Genomic DNA, 16,778 nt, shown 5'->3' on the forward strand with positions numbered 1-16,778 from the left:
AAATGGAAATGAATGGTACTCTCTGAGTCCTCTGGCTGGGGATGTGCTCAGTACTGTGGAGCTCACCACCACCACAGTCTACAGAGATAACTATGTGGCTAGGGGGCTGCTACAACTACCAACCATGCAACTTTTTAAAAATGCAGACTGAAGCTTGTCTGACAGTTGTTAGATGCAAGAAAGCAGGGCTGCAGTTCAGCTGAAATGAGATCCTGCATCAAGACAGTCATGTTCTGACTCATCCAGTAGACAATGTGGACACCAAGCAATCCAGTATAACCAGCAAGGCTTCGTGTTATGTGGCCCTCAGAGTAACTTCAAAACTGTGAAAGGGTCTTGCCAACTCACTAAGCAGAATAAATGCTCCACATGGACCACAGGGGAATGGGGACCTTATCTGCTTATTCTAAAACTTCAGGGAATCACATTTATTTTCAAACTTCAGAGCTTTAAAGGACCTTAGGATTAAAATCTAAGCAGAAGTTGACAGCGCTACTGGAGAAAACCTCTACTCTCCACAAGTCCTGAGAATCATGAAGCAATGCTACACCTTCCCAGCCCTAGTGGGGCTCCGGTTCATGGTGCAGTTGAGTAAATGGGGCTCAGCACTTTAAAAGAACCATTTTGATTTTCCCTGTTGGTCACAGAAGCCTGAGAATGGCCTGAGACATCGTTCCCACCACCTAACCTCGGCCCTGTTGACTTTCCCCTGCTTTGTAGTCATCGTTTACTTGGCATTTTCCTTGAGTTTTGACCAGAATGTTAAGGGATCAGAGTGCTCTAACAAGGCCTTGTAGGACAGTGATTTGGCACCATCAGCACATTCAGCTGGGACTCTTAGGTGAGTGTGCTGTTGCTGCTAGAGCATGCTAAAGCTCAGGGAAAGAGAAGTGTGGCCTCCAAAAAACAAGCCCACACTGTGGCCTTCAGAGCTCCCAAGCTCTGATCCTCAGAAGCTTGGGATTGGGATCTCCTAGGTGGGAGGCATCAACAAGCAACAAGTGAGGGGCCTACAAGAAACTTCTCCAACAGCCATCAAAGACTCCCAAAAGACAGAGGAGGCTTCTGTGCTATGGATGTGCCTGGCTTTAATCTCTTCTCTCTCCTTCTTGTATTTCATGCTTCAGTTTTATCATTTGACAACTTAAACATTCTTGGTTTCCCCCTGCCCCCCCCCCAAAACAATCCAAGCACATTTAACAGCAGCTTAAAGTCTATACACCAGAGTGCCATGCTATCACCTGTCACTGAAGCCTAAAGAGGGCCAGTCACCTGGTCCGGGAACACAGGGGAAGGCAGCCTGATGGGCTCTCTCTCTCACACAAACAGATAGACACATACATACACACACACACACACACACACACACACACACACACACTCCATCCACACAGCATTTCTGCACACCATGACATCGACACCTCTCCAAGAGGACTCTTACCTTTAGTCTGTCTATCTGCGAAGCAGGCGGATAGAAAACAGAAAAGGCATTGAAACCAACAAACGCTACCATCTGCTTGGTGCTCTGTTCAAACAACCCTCAAAGAACACTCATTTTGCAGTGCCACGTTCTCCAGATCTACTGCTCTGGCTTATTCTAACAAGTGTTTGATCAACCCAGAGAGCAACATCTTGAGAAAAAAAAATCTTATGAACCTATTTCATTTGAAAAAGGATTTTTTTAAAAAACCACTCAGCTGAGGTTCTAAAACTGCTAAAGCCTTATTTCATCAGAACCCATTTAATCAAAAGAAAGGTAATCTGAAATGCTATTCCCTAGCCAGTTAGATGTGTCACCACTGCTCTTTTTAAAGGAGTTAATTAACATTTAAGCCAAACCCAGGCCATTTCAGTTTCTTCTCTTATAAATTAGTCAGGTGTTCTATTCAGAGACTCCCAAGTTTTAAAGTGAAGAAATATAGAGCCACTGACAGTGGGCTCTCCCAGAGGAGTGCAGCTGACCTCCTTCCATAGCCACCAGGCACTGACCTCACCTACCCTATGAAAATTAGAAAAGGGGTGGAGAAGAAACATGTTCTGTGTTTTCTGTTTCTGAAGGAAACTGAGATCACTAAACTAAGTCCTAAGGTGACAGAAGTAGAGCTGAAAGGGATCTCCATCATCTCCTTCACTTGACAGCTAAGAGAGGTGCCCGACTTGTCACATAGGTGACAAGTGTCAGTGGCTAAATTTGAACCTGGTCTTCTGCCCTCATTCCACTATTGCCTGGCCACATGACCTGGCCTTCTCCCAAGTGGTGTCTCATCTTTGGAGTCTCTGCCCCTAAAGAAGCACAATCCAGGAGAAGGAGAATTACATGGGCTAATGAGGAGAACAAGTAAAGGAGTCAATAGAAGGGAGGCTAGAAATGCCAAGGCTAATTTAGAACAGTTCTCCAGCACATGGAAGGCATTTACACTGACAAAAAGCCAAGGCCAAAGAAAAGCACTGGAATTCGATTAGGAAGGATTTCAGAAAGAAATACAGCCTTCCCGGGTAAGCCCTAACAATGGGGCAGGCAGGTTAATCCAAGCTTTCTCCTCCAAGCTAGTTAGAAAATAGGCCAGTTACTAATAGGACGAGCTTACTTAGTTCAGTGGGGGGCTGACAGATTAAAGGGCCCCCTGAAATCTCTCCAGCACACACTAGCTGGTAATGACTTCTCATGAGCAGCACAGTAGTGGCTGGAGCAGGTCTGAACTCTCAAGGGAACAATCAATATGCTAACATTTTATCATGCACATTTTAACATAACAAAATCACTACGATAAAAACCAATTCATTTTTCATCCTATTGCTCACACAGAGAATAGACTTTATGTGAACTCCAAAATGCTCAAAACAAGTATTTAATCAGACCATCACATTTACAGCCGAGAAGACTGAGATTCCCCCAAACTCTCAAGGTAACGGCATTTTTTCCCTTGTGACTAAGGCAGAATGGAGAAGAAATAAGGTCAGTTGTTTCTTAAAGACCTTTCAGGCTGTCTGTAAAGGGGCCTCAAAAACTAGCTTGTCCTTTGCCGATATGATGCTAGGTAACCATGCCACAAAGATTTGAGATTATGCTCTGTCCTCCAAATTTGAAGGGACTTACAAATTCAGGAAGGGTTTTAGGGGCAGGGTAGAGAAGAAAGTGCATTAGAAAGATGAAAAAATAATTTTTAAAAAGAAATATATTAAATATTATGTCATTTTGAACTACTACTGCATTCTCTTAATGCACTTTTATATTCTAGGTGCAGAAGCCATGTTCCTAAATGTGTCTGATACAAAGTAAAGATCAGGCATGTTTTAGGGTATCTCTGTAGAATGGAGGTGGATCCAGGCTTCTCTCCTGCTCAGCGCCCCATGGCAGTGTCTTACCCCCACTAGGCTACAAAGGCTTGGAGGACAGACCTGGAGACAGACTGATCAGGGCTCCAAGGACTGTCTTAACTAACTCGGTAGATGGCTTGTTACCAACAGTCACAGACACAGCTTTCAGATTCTACAGGGGCTCTTAAAGACTTTACTTTAAGTTATAAACAGATCGCAATCTGCATCAATGGAGGAAGTACACTGGATGATGACACTGCATAGGCTTTAAGCATCAAAATGTCCTTTCAGCACCTCATAGGCCAGCAGATCTTGGAGGGTAAAGGTGATAGGACAGTCTTTTTGGTGCCCTGCATGCTCAATCAAATGTGCTGCATGAAACTGAAAAGGCATTTAACACTTTGCATCTCTTGACCACCCCCCAAAGTAAAATCACTTTTATTAAGATTGTCAGATATCATCACTGACCCCAACAATTTTTTTAAATTTTACTTTCAAGATTCACTAAGTATTTACACAGCACATACATTCTCTCTACTCTCCAACTCCCTTCCTCCCCGGTCAAGCCGTAGTTCCACATCAATGAAGACACATCCAACTCACCCAACCTATGCCAAGAAACAAAGGTTTCTGGCTTATGCCAGTCAGATGGCGGCCCTTAAGGCTATGTCTCTAGAGACCCAATTACAGGTATTACCCAGCTCTACACATGTTGGTTCCTCTCCAACCTCATCCTTCTCGGGAAAGAAAATCAGAAACCAAACAAAATACACAAAACAAAGGAAAAACATAATTTCTTTAAGAAAAATATCTAAAAGTAAAAATGTGAAAGATGGATTCCTTCTAGATCACAGAACGGTAAGAATTATGACAGGAAATTCATCTAAATATCTCAAAAACCAAAATGTCACCTCTGAGTGACAAAGAATATAACAACAGAATCTGTTAAGGAATCTTATGAACATATTTTTGGACATGGTTGACGTGGGAATTTGTTTTGCTTAGCTATACATATTTGTTACAAGGGTTTGTTTGTTTTTAAATGGAGGAGGAGGGAGGGGGAGAAAATAAGTCCTTGCTAATTTTAAAAAAAAAAAATCTTATGTACCCTGTTTACAATCAGGCACCACTGAGAAAAAATACTAAAGTTTAGATTACTATAAATATTTTTCTTAGAGTATGGAAAAGTGTAATAAAAATAGGAAAGAATGCAAACAGATTGATACAATGAGCAAATTTGGCTCCCCAGAATAACTAATACCCAGCCAGAGCCAGCCTCATGCTTCTCAAGGTGTGCTCTACAGCACCATCATTCATCATGTGACAAGGTCTACACTTCTGTTTCTGATCAAAATTAATAATCCACTTAGGAATGTTAAGGACCAGATCCATGACTTCAGTGGTATAGAGAACTCCCTATGAGGAGCCCCTTCTCCAATGTAAATTGTGCCTCCTCAGAAATTCAGTCTTAGAGAACTGCCACTTGAGAGGCCAAGTGCCTTGCCCATGGTACACATAGTAAGTAGAATAAGAGCTGAGACAAGCTCAGGCCTGTGAGCCTGCTCCTCTCTCTGGTCTACATCACTCTTTCTCTAATGAATGGAGTATCTATACACATCTAATGGGGAAAAAAACCCACCTGGTCATACCTCACTGGCATCAACAGACCCTTTCAATTACCATTGAGGCTGTTTTCTGACCTTGGAGCATGATAGCAGGGTTTGGTGATGAGGGAAGAAAGGTTTGTGTAGGCCAACAACCTTACCTTCAGACCAAGAAATCTGGAGAATGTCTGTCTTACCCAAAAATCAGGCAAAATACAAAATAAGTAATAGTCCTGTCAGAGAAAGCCACATAAGTCAAAATTTGGGCAAGGACACAGATAAACTCCAATTCTACTTAGCTAATCTTGTTTTGAAAAAAATATACCATTCCTCAAAAGCCAATGATCGTGTGAACACTCATTATCAGGAAGTCTCCCATTTAAAAGAAACTTGAGATACGTATCCATTTCATAAAATACAGAGGCCTTCTGTAATATGAATAGCCACTCCAAATTAATCTACTCATTACACTTGGTTTTGGATATACTTGGTTTGCTTTTCAAGGCCACACCTGGACACAAAGAATGAAATACTAAGAAGAAATATGTGTAACCGATGATGTGGAACCATTTACGGAATATAAGTGGTTACTATGTAAAAAACAGAAGGGATTTCTAGAGGAAATATCAAGTCCTGTGGCTGGTTCCTTTGTAAATTTGGGCCTGGCCAAAGAAAAACTGGAAAGGAGAGGCAACAAAGGGAAAAGAAACCAAACTCTAACTTAACTAACAGGGAAGGTGCAAGAATTTTCTTGCAATCAGATCCTTACAAACTTTCTTCTTTCTAAGGTTTATTTCTCTTATTTAACTGTAAACTTTCAGAAAGCTGGGACCATAGCTGTGCTTGGTCATCTAGCACAATCTTCCATAATTCCATGCTGTGCCCCTGTAAGCACTGGATAGCTGCTGACCAACATCTCCGTGGCCTGGCCCTGGCAATCTTTCATCGAATCCTTCCTGCGACAGCTTGTGAAGTTAATACTCTTTATTGAGATGCTGGGGGAGGCTCCAGGTCTTCATCCGACACTGGCAGAGGTTTAACAGGGTGCAGATGGAATGACACCAAGGAGTGCTCCTTCTTAGCCCCTAGAGCAGGCAGGGAAGTGATACAGATGGCCTAACCCAAGACAATTAATTTAATAAATGGCTACTTCTACAAAGAACTCGATTAGCAGCATCTAAAGTAATGACTGTGACAAGCTGCGGGCTGTTACCTGGGTTAATAGAAGGTTGCATCATCTCCCCATTCTTCCACTTGGTTTCCATACGTTCCAGCTTTTGAGCTTCATATCTCTTTCTGCCTTCCTCTTCTTGTTCCTTTCGGGTGTACTGAGGAAAACCACAAGACACACAAGTCACAGTCTGCAACTGCCCTTGGGGCCCTTCCTGGAAAAGGCCACAAAGTCTCTTGGCTGCTCAGAGTCTTTGGTCCCACTCACCAGGTGAGGAGGAAGAGGAAAGAGGCAGCTAAGGTGGCCTTTCTGAGGCTAGACGAATGGGTCACCCAGGAGTTTCTGAACCAAGAAGTTAAAATCTACAGTGAGTAACATTTTCTCATTCAAACTGAAGTCTGAGAGTACATCAGTTCAGCTACTGATGCTTTGCTTCCTTTCTCTGAAAGCCAGCATACACACAATCCTCTCTTTGTTTACAACGCACCCCCCAACACATCTCTACAAATCTTTTCGTTGGCCATGCTGAAAAGTCGCGTCCTTCTCTCCCCTTGATATTCCAATTCCACCTCCTGCAAGAAGCTCCCATCCCCCCTGACTCACAGGCACCTGACTCCATTTACTCTTCTGACCCAAGCCTTCTCTCTTGGGGGCTACCAAACATTTCATTTTCTTTGCTTATTTTCTCCCCTTTTAAATATTTTAATTTTTGTCACAAATAAAGCTTTTAAAGTTGTCTGTCTTCCCAGTTTACGGGATGCAAGTGGAAGAAACCATCATCATGGAAGCAAAGAAGAAGCGGACAACTTTCAGCGTGATGCACAGCCTTTCAGGCGGAGGCTTCCTGACATAAGTCACGGCTGCGCTGTGAGGCCTGTCCTGGGCTCCGCTGTGCGCGTGACAAGCTTTTCCTTATTCTATATTTAGATTCACGATGTTCCTTTTTCTTATTTTATGTTTGTTGTACTAGTTATTTAAAATAATTTTTTTTAAAGAAACCATCAGCACTATAGGAAGATGGCAGCAGCTGTATCAAGTCACTACAGAGAAGGCTGGGAGCAAAGGAAGGGCGCGGAGGAAGATGCCCCATCTCTGCAGCGTGTGAGTGCATTCCCAGCATCGCTCTGTGAAGGCTGCCCATTCCGTCATCTAGGCAAAGGATACAGTGCAGAGAAGCAGGAGAATCTCAGGCCCAAGAACCATTTGCCTGCCTTCATTTCCGCTCAGGATTCCCCTCACTCAGCTCTCAGTCCCTGGGAACCCTCCATTTCCCTTCCCACGCTATTCTGCCAGCATCACAGCTGTACCACATAACCCCACCATAAACCGGGATTACTCTGACTGAGATGCCTGCCTTAGTTCCACAGACCCAACCTGCCCCAATCGGAGTCTTGCAGCAAGGGAGAATGCATTCCAGGGGGCTTTTGAGACTTCGACTGAAAAGCCTGCAATCTCCGTTTTCCTGCTGATGGGGGGTTCTTATAAGCTCTTTTGTTCTGAGTTTTGTTTTTTGTTTTCACAGTGAATGAGCACCAATTTTGTGGTTAATTATCCATTTCTTGAGTTTGAGAACACTCTCTAAAGAAGAGTAAGGCAGAAGCTGAGGGGCTCCAAAGGAGAAAAGCCACAAGAGTGAGTATTTTAAGTTACAATGGACAACTAAACTTTTTCCTCCATCAGTCAACTAAACCAATTGTTTCAATAATGTTCCACAGTCAAAAGGTTACTGCTGTGAGAGCAGAATTTATGCCGTGTTCACCTAGGAAAACTGATGACTAAACTGAAAGCTTCCCTTGAAATATCTGTTTAGGAGAAGAAAAAAATCAACATTCCTCAAAAAGGGAGGACAAAAAAAATCAGTCTTATGAGCATCCTCAGAAACTTCTCCTTTCCACAGTCACATGAGAATAACAACAGCTGCTATTCATACGGTGCTTTAAGGCTCACAAAACAACTTTCTGAGGAAGGCTCTATAATCATCTCCATTTTATAGATATGGAAGCTGAGGCTCAGAGAGGGTCATAAAATAGGTACCAAAATCTTCCTGACTCCAAGTGAGCCTAATCCTGTCTCCAGTAGGCCACTACTTCTGGAAATCTGCTTCACTGGAATCATTATACAAGATCACAGACCCTGGGAAAGAGCTGTGGTGGCCATCTAGACCAGCCCATACTAGAAAGGAAGCCTTACCATACCAGCCCTGACAAATGGGTCTCCACTCTCCACTCCAGAACAGGAGCCAGTTACCACACTATTCCACCCCTAGCATCAATCCTAAATTTGTCTCTGTCACCTCATTGCTCCTGGTTCTATCTCAGGAGCCAAGAACAAGTCTACTTCCTCGTCCCCACAACAGCTGCATATGCCTGACACCACATCAACCCAACCTCAGGACTCTTAAGTCTTTTCCAAGCTAAACATGCCCCATTCCTTTAACTAATTTTTATACCCCAATACAAAGAATACCCAGGATATATAAAGTACTCTAAGGTGTCTTGAAAATTATAGGTCAAATCAAAAAAACAAATATTTTTAACTACTGAGTTGCCGAGCTGCACTAACTCTACTTAGGGTCAAACTAAGGAGATGTGGGGTAGAAAACAATTCAGGAAATCTATCTGAAATGTCAATAACCCTCATCTCAAACTTATTTTCAGAAAATTTTTTTTAAAAAACCAAAGTATACATATGTATAACCTATATCAAACTGCTTGCCTTCTCAATGGGGGGGCAGGGTGGAGAAGGACGAAGGGGGAGAATTTGGAAAAACTTTTAAAAACAAATGTTAAAAATTGTTAATACATGTAACTGGGGAAAAATAAAATACTAAATAAATGTTTGAAATTTTTTTTAATTTTAAAAAACCGCAAGTTCTTCTATTCTAAACGATCAAATATGAAATCCTCTGCTTGACATTCAAAATCCTTCCGACCTGGAACTCCCCTACCTTTCCATTCTTCTTATACCTTATACCCTTCTCCACATATTCTTCGCCCCAGAGACGCTGACCTCCCTGCTGTGGTTCCTGTATCTCCCAGCTCCAGGTATTTTTCACCGGCTGTCACTCATGCCTGGAATATTCTCCCTCCTCATCTCTGTCTCCTGGATTCCTTGACCTCCTTCAAGTCCCAGCTAACATCCCACCTTCTACAGGAAGCCATGACCTATCCCCCTTGATTCTTGTCCTTCCCCTCTGTTGATTATTTCCAATTTACCCTGTACATAGTTTAGCTGCACACAAACTATTTACATGTTGTCTTCCCCATTAGACTGTGATCTCCCTGAGGGCAGGGATTGTTATTTTTATTAAAGGCAGTCTTTCTTAATATCCCCAGCCCAGTGCCTGGTATACCAATAAATGTTTGCTGTTGTTTGTCTTTCATTTTCAAAGAGTACAAATGACATCATGGGGTGATGCAGGAATAGGATTTAAGTGAGGCAGTTAGCCAAAGTGTCAACTAACTGACTCTCTCTCCCAGAGTCACAACAAACGTCAGGACAACCGGTGATGGCCCCAGAAGCAGTAGATGGCCTGGGCATCTTTGATACCTGACCAGCCTTGAAGCACTCCACGTCACCTCCTTCAGTCACCTTCGTGGCTGGTGGAACTCATTTTTTCATCTGCCTATTCCATCATGTTTGGAGTTGACATCCCCCTAACTCACTGACACTAACTCATCTGAGCTTCAGCCTGGTTTAGGCTAAGGTGTGACTGCTGTGCATGCCACACAGCTTCTTGGAGCCAAAGGTAAGGTGGAGTGAAGGTGGACACCAAAGGTGGATGAACAACCCTTACACCTGAGGTGCTAGTCCTCCTGAAACACCCCATACACCCCACAGCGGGGATTTGATAAATGTGTATTGACTACCTGATCCAACCCCTCTCCCTGTGATTTATATTACCTTCTCCCAGCCAACTATAACATCAACCCCTGAAGTGGGGACTGTTCCTTAGCCAAATGGGAAAGAAAAATTCCCAAAGCATGGAGGGAGTGGTGCCAGATTTAGGAGTGAGCGCCTGGATTTCTTTCACTTCCTAGTTTTGGCTGGTGACTCACTCTCCTTAGGTTTTACTTTCCTCCTTGTAAAATGAGGACTTGGATGATCGCTAAGGTTCCTTCTAGATCTGACATTCTATGAATGTCATCATACAGGCTAAGACTTTGTCAGTCTTCAAGGAGAGAGAAGCAGGGGGAAAAATACATTTCTAAATAAACAAGAGACGCATCGGGCTGTTTTAATTTAAGGTGCCAGCAGTCCTGTATGCAAGCAAAAAGGAAGACAGTATTGATCAGTACTAAAGCTAAAGGAAACAATTTCTCTCATGGCCTCCTCAGAATACTGGCTTATTCAGGTGTTTGCCTGTTTAAAAATGACATGTTTCAAATGCACCTGAAGGTTCTACCCAAGACTTCACAGGTGTAGGGGAGTTCAATAAATAGTAACAAAAGAATAAGTTTCCAGATCTAAGTCTTCTTTTCCATCTGGAGCTTTCCCCACTTACAATCAGAGGGATGGTTTAAAATACACTTCTCTAAAAAGGGCAAAGTTGATATTTATGTCTTATCAAATCCCACTAAACAATAAGTGTAAAAAAGCTTCTCTTTGCTCCTCTGTGCAGTAGGAGGAAGATGCTAATTACTAGAAGAAGGGAGGGTGGGGGATGATGGAAACGTGGCCTGTCACATCCCCCAAGAGCACTGGCTCTGGGCCCAATCCAAGGGCTCACCCACATCCCCTCCTCTTCTCCTTCCCTATCCTCCTTGATGTTCTGAAAGGGGTTCTGAGGAATCTCCTCACAAGGCTGAGTACATTCTGCCCAAGGAGCTCCTTTGGGAGATGCCCCATCCACAAGGCGGGACATCCATCTGGGTCTGCATCCCTCCTCTGCCACTCTGGGACCTGGGGTATTCAACAACTCTGAGTCTCAGATTCCTTGGAATGTAAAATAAGGGGGCTAGGCTAGATCTTGTGAAGCTCCTTTTCAGCTTTAAATATGAAATCATGAAGGATAGTAGGGATTTCCATATTTTTAAGCCTTAAAAAAATAATTGGCAGCTAAAAAAGTACATGTATCACAAGTTGTATGATTGATTTAATGTAAGGGGCAGGAAAGGTACCAGGAAAAAGTATTCAACTTGTTTCACACTGATCTTTGATCCAGACCTGGAGTCCATCATGCTAGGGAACTCCCAGTGCAGAAACTCCCTGCTAAAACCGCGTAACCACTTGCTTATAGCTTTTCATATTAATTTCCTGGACCACCAAAAGGTTAAGTCATTTCTCTGGCTACAGGTTTCAATAGTTCTTGGAGATGACACTTGAACCCTGAATGTTCTCCCTACACCAAGCACAGAGAAACCCCCAAATTCTTTCATGCTGCCTATTTCAAGTTAAAAGGGAGAAATCACAATTATCTTTGTTCATCTGACTTACTCCCATGGTGTAATCATTCATGCTTTGAAAATCTCATTGATAACTTTTTTTTTAACACCACCTTTATTTCTAAATAGAGACCCTGCCTTCACTCCTATAACAAAGAATCAAAAAAAAAAGAGAACAGCTTAACCAAAATATGTGGTGAATAACTGCTCAAATTCTGGAAACAGTGCCCAGGGAATTTGATTTGTAAGTGAAGCCCCACTGCTAAGATGATCAGGAGAGCGCACCGGATGGGAGTGCCAGTAAACTCCTCCCAGCTGAGCCAGATCCCCAAGAAGCCCCCCACACCCCTGAGGGATGGCCACCTGGAGGGGGACAGGGCTCAGCAACCTGGCCAAAGGCAAAAAGGAATTGGAGAAGCCTCAACTAGAAGTCAGTTCTCCCAAATCCTAGGCCAATGCATTTTTCAGCATCTGGTGCTGCCACTCTCTCCAGTCTCATTCTTCACATTTAAGATCCTGAATTCAGCTCATAGTGACAAGGTTCAGATCACTGCTCCCAACTCATTTTACAATGCTGAAAGGTAGGTCACAGAGCTGACGTGCAGTCACCCTGGCTTTTTAATAAAGACGGATGCACTGCTGGCTTTTCTCAAGGCCCAGAAGGGGCCTCAGCAGCTGGGCTCTTGTCACCTACAGAAATGCAACTTGGCCTGTGCCTTGTTGGATGACTCGAGGGCACAGGAACACTGCTCTGCTCTGTGCATGCATCATCCTAGCAGAATGACATGGAGCAAAAGAGAAGAAAAATACTCATCTACATTCACAAAATGAGCAGCAGTATGCCAGGGGCATGGGAGTAGTCCATGAACTGGTTCAGGATGAGAGACTGAGAGCCAAAATGGCTCTAAGATGAGACCTAGGGAGGAAAAGTAACGTGCCCAAGATCACACAGGTAGGACCTGGACCAAGGTCCTCTGACTCCAGAAGCCGGGGCTCCTGTCACTGAACTATTAACCACATTTTAGTATTAACAGTAAAATAGTTTTTAAAATAGTTCTAATGATATTTATCATAATAGCATCTACCACTTCCCTTCTAGACATGAATTACGATCATCTATAATAACCAGTTGTCATGTAGCACTTTACATGCTACCTCATTTGCTCCTCGAAATAACCTTGAGAGTCGGTACTATTGTTATCCCCATTTAACAGATGAAGAAATTGAGGCAAATGGAGATGAAGTGACTTGCCCAGGGTCACTCACCTAGTAAGTGTCAAAGCAGGATTTGAACCCAGGTCTTCCTGACTCCAAATCGAGGGTTCAATATATACACTGTGCCACCCAGCTGCCTGCTCTACAGTGGGGTCTCATCCTGGAGTGGAGGTGGCCTTGGGCTCTTGAGTGCTAGGTCATCCATCAGAGCCCTCTGGCAGTTCTGCCAAGCAACAACCCCATCATCTCCCCAGTGAGACAGGCTTCTGGTGCCTGTATGCAAGAGACCAAGTGCCTACCAATGCCAAGAGGAGCCGGTTCCCTACCAGTCTGGCCTCCAAGGGATGAATTTTTTTAGCCACATATAACCCACTGAGTCACTGAATGGCTGTCATCTGTACGAGGTGGAGGGGCCCACACTGGTGACATTAAGGATCACTGAAATAGTCACCAACTCCCATGACATCTTCCAAGTATCTCACTGAAGCAGGCCCAGCAGAGGCACTGATCCTGAGCGAAGGGTGGCTGCACCAAAGAAGGCCACATACCCCTACAAGTGCTGGAGGTCCTGCTTGCCACCTGGCTAAAGCTCCTGATACAGGGGCTTAAAAATGCCCCCCCACATACTGCTCAGTTAAATGAATGCCCCCCCAGACAGTCTGGGCTCAGGTAACTTAGCTACTCTATGTCTTATAAGAGGGAAAGAAATCAAATGGCACCTTACCACCAATGGAGGAACCTCAAGCACTTTATCCACATTCTTCAGTGAGAGCGGCACATACCAGAGGGCTGCCTTATTGGTCACTCTTCTAGCACCTTAGGAAAAGGAAGATGGATTAGTGAGACTCTGAGGACAGGGATCAGGCAGTTAATCCAGGGAACAAGAAGGGAAGGGAATGAACATTTATTAAGCCCCTACTATGTATCAGGCACTTTGCTAAGTGATTCACAAAAGTGATCTCAAATGAACCCCACAATGACCCTGGGAGGTAGGTACTACTATTATCCCTCCTTTTAAAGTTGAGGAAATTGAAGCAAACTGAGGTTAAATGACTTGCCCAGGGTCACACAGCTAGGAAGTACCTACTCAGGCTTCCTGACTCCAGGTCCAATGCTCTATTTACTACTCTACCTGGCTGCCTCCAAAGGATGGCACATTGGGTAGAAAGTGTGCATGCATGTGTGAACATATTTGCATGTGTATATATACACATATTCAGAAATGAATACTAAACACAAAATGCACCCATAAAAAATAAGATCATTTAAAAAATACTCTCTCAAAATAGTTTAGATCAAACAGATCAGGCTTCCAAGTTTGTTAGTTTTCTCATAGGAGAAACACACAGCTTGTATGCTATCCAGCTCCACATTCATTTCTGGGCAATCCCCGAGGAGAAGAGGAAGGCATTGTTCTCAGTGGTTATTTTTGCAGGAATGCAGTTCAATTATTAAAACATTTCCAAAGTCTCTGCTGAGAATTTCCCAACAACGTTGCAGCTCAAAGCATTCATGCTTGATGAGAACCGGCAGAATAAGAGTCTCTTATTATCTCACCACTTCTTAAACTGTGGGTCAAGACCCCACATGGGGTCAAGTAACTGAATTCAGGGGGGCACAAAAATGTGGCAACAGTAAAAGGTTTCTTCTGAACACACAAGAACCAAAAGCAGCATATTCAGCTGATTCTAAAATCAAAATGTAGATCAAGTCTGCAAAATGTAAAGATGCTCTATGTTCTGCAGTGTCAAATATTCTGCTGAGATTTAATTCTTTATGTAAAAATAAGCAAGCACATCCATCTCAAATTTGCTTTCATCGCTAATAAATAGCAAAATTATATGTATATCAGAGAATTGCTTTAAAATAAACTTCTTTTATGATTTACTATCAGTAAATGTTTGGTTTCTATACCTGTTTTATATACCTACATACCCAGAGTGGAGTGAAAATCTCTTAGGAGAAAAGGGGTCCAAGGTGGAAAAGAGAAGGCCTTCTCAGGGAAGACTTTTGGAAAAGACTGAAGACAAAGAAGAGGCAGTCATTGGCTGGGTTCCTCTTCCATAGGCATCATCAGACTAGACTCATGTCTCCACAACCAGATTACAGCTGACATTTCATTTCTTACTCAAGATACCTTGTTGAAGAATTTTATATAACAAGGTTGAAACAGGGGATGCCTTTTGACAGATTTCTTCTCCCCGCTCTTCCCGCCGCCTCCTCTAGTCTAAGCACTGCCAAAATGGAAACCATCAATCACCCATCAGACTCAAAGATAGAAGAGACAGATTACACATACTATTAAATAAATAGACGCATGTAAAACACAGGCAGTGTTGCCTAGTGTCTAAAGGGCAGCTGGGCTCAGAGTTGGGAAGACCTGGGTTCACATTCCACCTGTGACACAGGCTAGGCATGTGTATGACCCCTGGCCAAATCTTAACCTTTCCATGCTCCAAGGGAGTCTCTAAGACTACTGGCAGCGGGCATTCACTCCACTCAAATCCAAACAAGGTATCTGTCCTCACCATTTTGAAATCATAGGCAACACATGTGAAAACTATCTGAAGCACACCTTGACTGAGAATGAATATTTTAAGTTGTAAAGAAAATGTCAATTTACATCAGGGAAGGGAATTGCCCACTGGGAGGCCCAACACTGATGACATCCCAGCTCTCCTCTCTCCCTTATTTGACTCCACCCCAAACACTTGTCAACAGAGGAATAAAGCAGGTGGTTAAGTTCTGGTGAATGGCTAATGCAACTGTGTGTGAGCAGCCTCTGCACAAAGACACACAGACTGACATTCCTGCTTGAGAACGGGGAAAGCTGGCTTGGGATGCTCAGACCAGCCTCTCCCCCTGGCCAGGACAGACTCTGAGGAATATTACCATTTTACAAAGCAAGAAAAAAATCACTGGAGCACTGAACCAATTACACACAAAATTATGGATATGTAGAACCAGTATCATTAAAGTTCCATTCCCTCCACCCCAGGAACTTCCTCAAAGTAGGAAATGTCATGCTGAAAACTTGGACTTGCAGGCAGGTTCCTGCAGGTCCCAATCTGATTGTCAGACTTCTTGGAGAGATGGTAAGATGGCAATTAACTATGCCTTTGAGTGATGTGTCACAATATGCAAAACTCCCACAGGGTACAACATGCCAAGGGGGAGGGGACAGATGGTGTTGAGGGAGAGATGTCTCTGTATGACTTCAGGATATCTCTGTAGGCAGTCATGTGCCCACTAGCCTAGGGAGAGTCACAATTAGGCTAAGTGCATCTCCTCAGGATAGCCTAGGATGGCTGAATCTGACAGGGCTGGCAATCCAGGAAAAATGTTTGCAAGACTGCTTTAGGTAGCTGCTAATTGGAAATCAATAGTTCTAGTGTGTAGCAGAACAGGAAAGGTGTCCATAATAAATAAGGAGATGGAACAAAATCTTGGGCTCTCTGCGCCTAGGCCTCCAGGACCACCTCGAGCCTGTTCCACCAAGCTGATCACAGGCCTTTTCACATTTATTTCTTGGACTAAACAGCCCCAGGCATCAAGCTGAGTCTCAGCTGTACAATTAAAAAGAGGTCCACAAGGAAAGCAGGCAGCTAGAGCTCCCCTGGGATGTGCCAGCACATCAGCCACTCAACTTGAACCCAACTGTGTGATTTTGAGAAAGTGCCTTCACTGTTCGAGAACTACTGCATAAGTGAATAAAAAGGAAAAATATTTTCACTGCACTTTGACTTGAGAGTGAATCTGACAACCTGCTTTGGGGAATAAAGCTTTACTATTTGACGCAGCTAACACTCCCCTGACAAGCCGGTTCCCGTAGCAACTGGGAATTGACCTCTTCTAGGCCAAAGTGAGCCACATGCACTAAATAATGGAAAGCACAATAACTAAACTTCTTCAGTCATTCAAAGAAAACATGAAAAGACAACTATAATTCTGAAAAAAATTCTTTTAAAACATCTTACGTCATCACAGCTATTGTCTCTTGATCACTTCCACATTAGTTTAATATTCTGACACTCTTAATGGACAAAGGAACAGTCTCAACAGTAAAGATCTTTTTAGCTGCCTCAG

General features: G+C 43.3%; 1 protein-coding gene across 3 annotated transcripts in view; it reads right to left on the minus strand.

The window, feature by feature from the left end:
- ACOT7 (acyl-CoA thioesterase 7) overlaps nucleotides 1-16,778 on the minus strand; it is a 169,592-nt gene that overhangs the window by 85,190 nt on the left and 67,624 nt on the right. For all 3 annotated transcript variants that reach the window (XM_072608715.1, XM_072608714.1, XM_072608716.1), the window contains exons 4-5: nucleotides 13,417-13,508; nucleotides 6,136-6,250 (exon numbers count right to left, since the gene is read on the minus strand). In XM_072608715.1, coding sequence (XP_072464816.1) covers nucleotides 6,136-6,250; nucleotides 13,417-13,508 — 207 coding nt within the window. The remainder of the gene's footprint in view (nucleotides 1-6,135; nucleotides 6,251-13,416; nucleotides 13,509-16,778) is intronic.

Source organism: Notamacropus eugenii, chromosome 5 (assembly GCF_028372415.1).
Source record: "Notamacropus eugenii isolate mMacEug1 chromosome 5, mMacEug1.pri_v2, whole genome shotgun sequence".
NCBI classification, from domain to species: Eukaryota; Metazoa; Chordata; class Mammalia; order Diprotodontia; family Macropodidae; genus Notamacropus; species Notamacropus eugenii.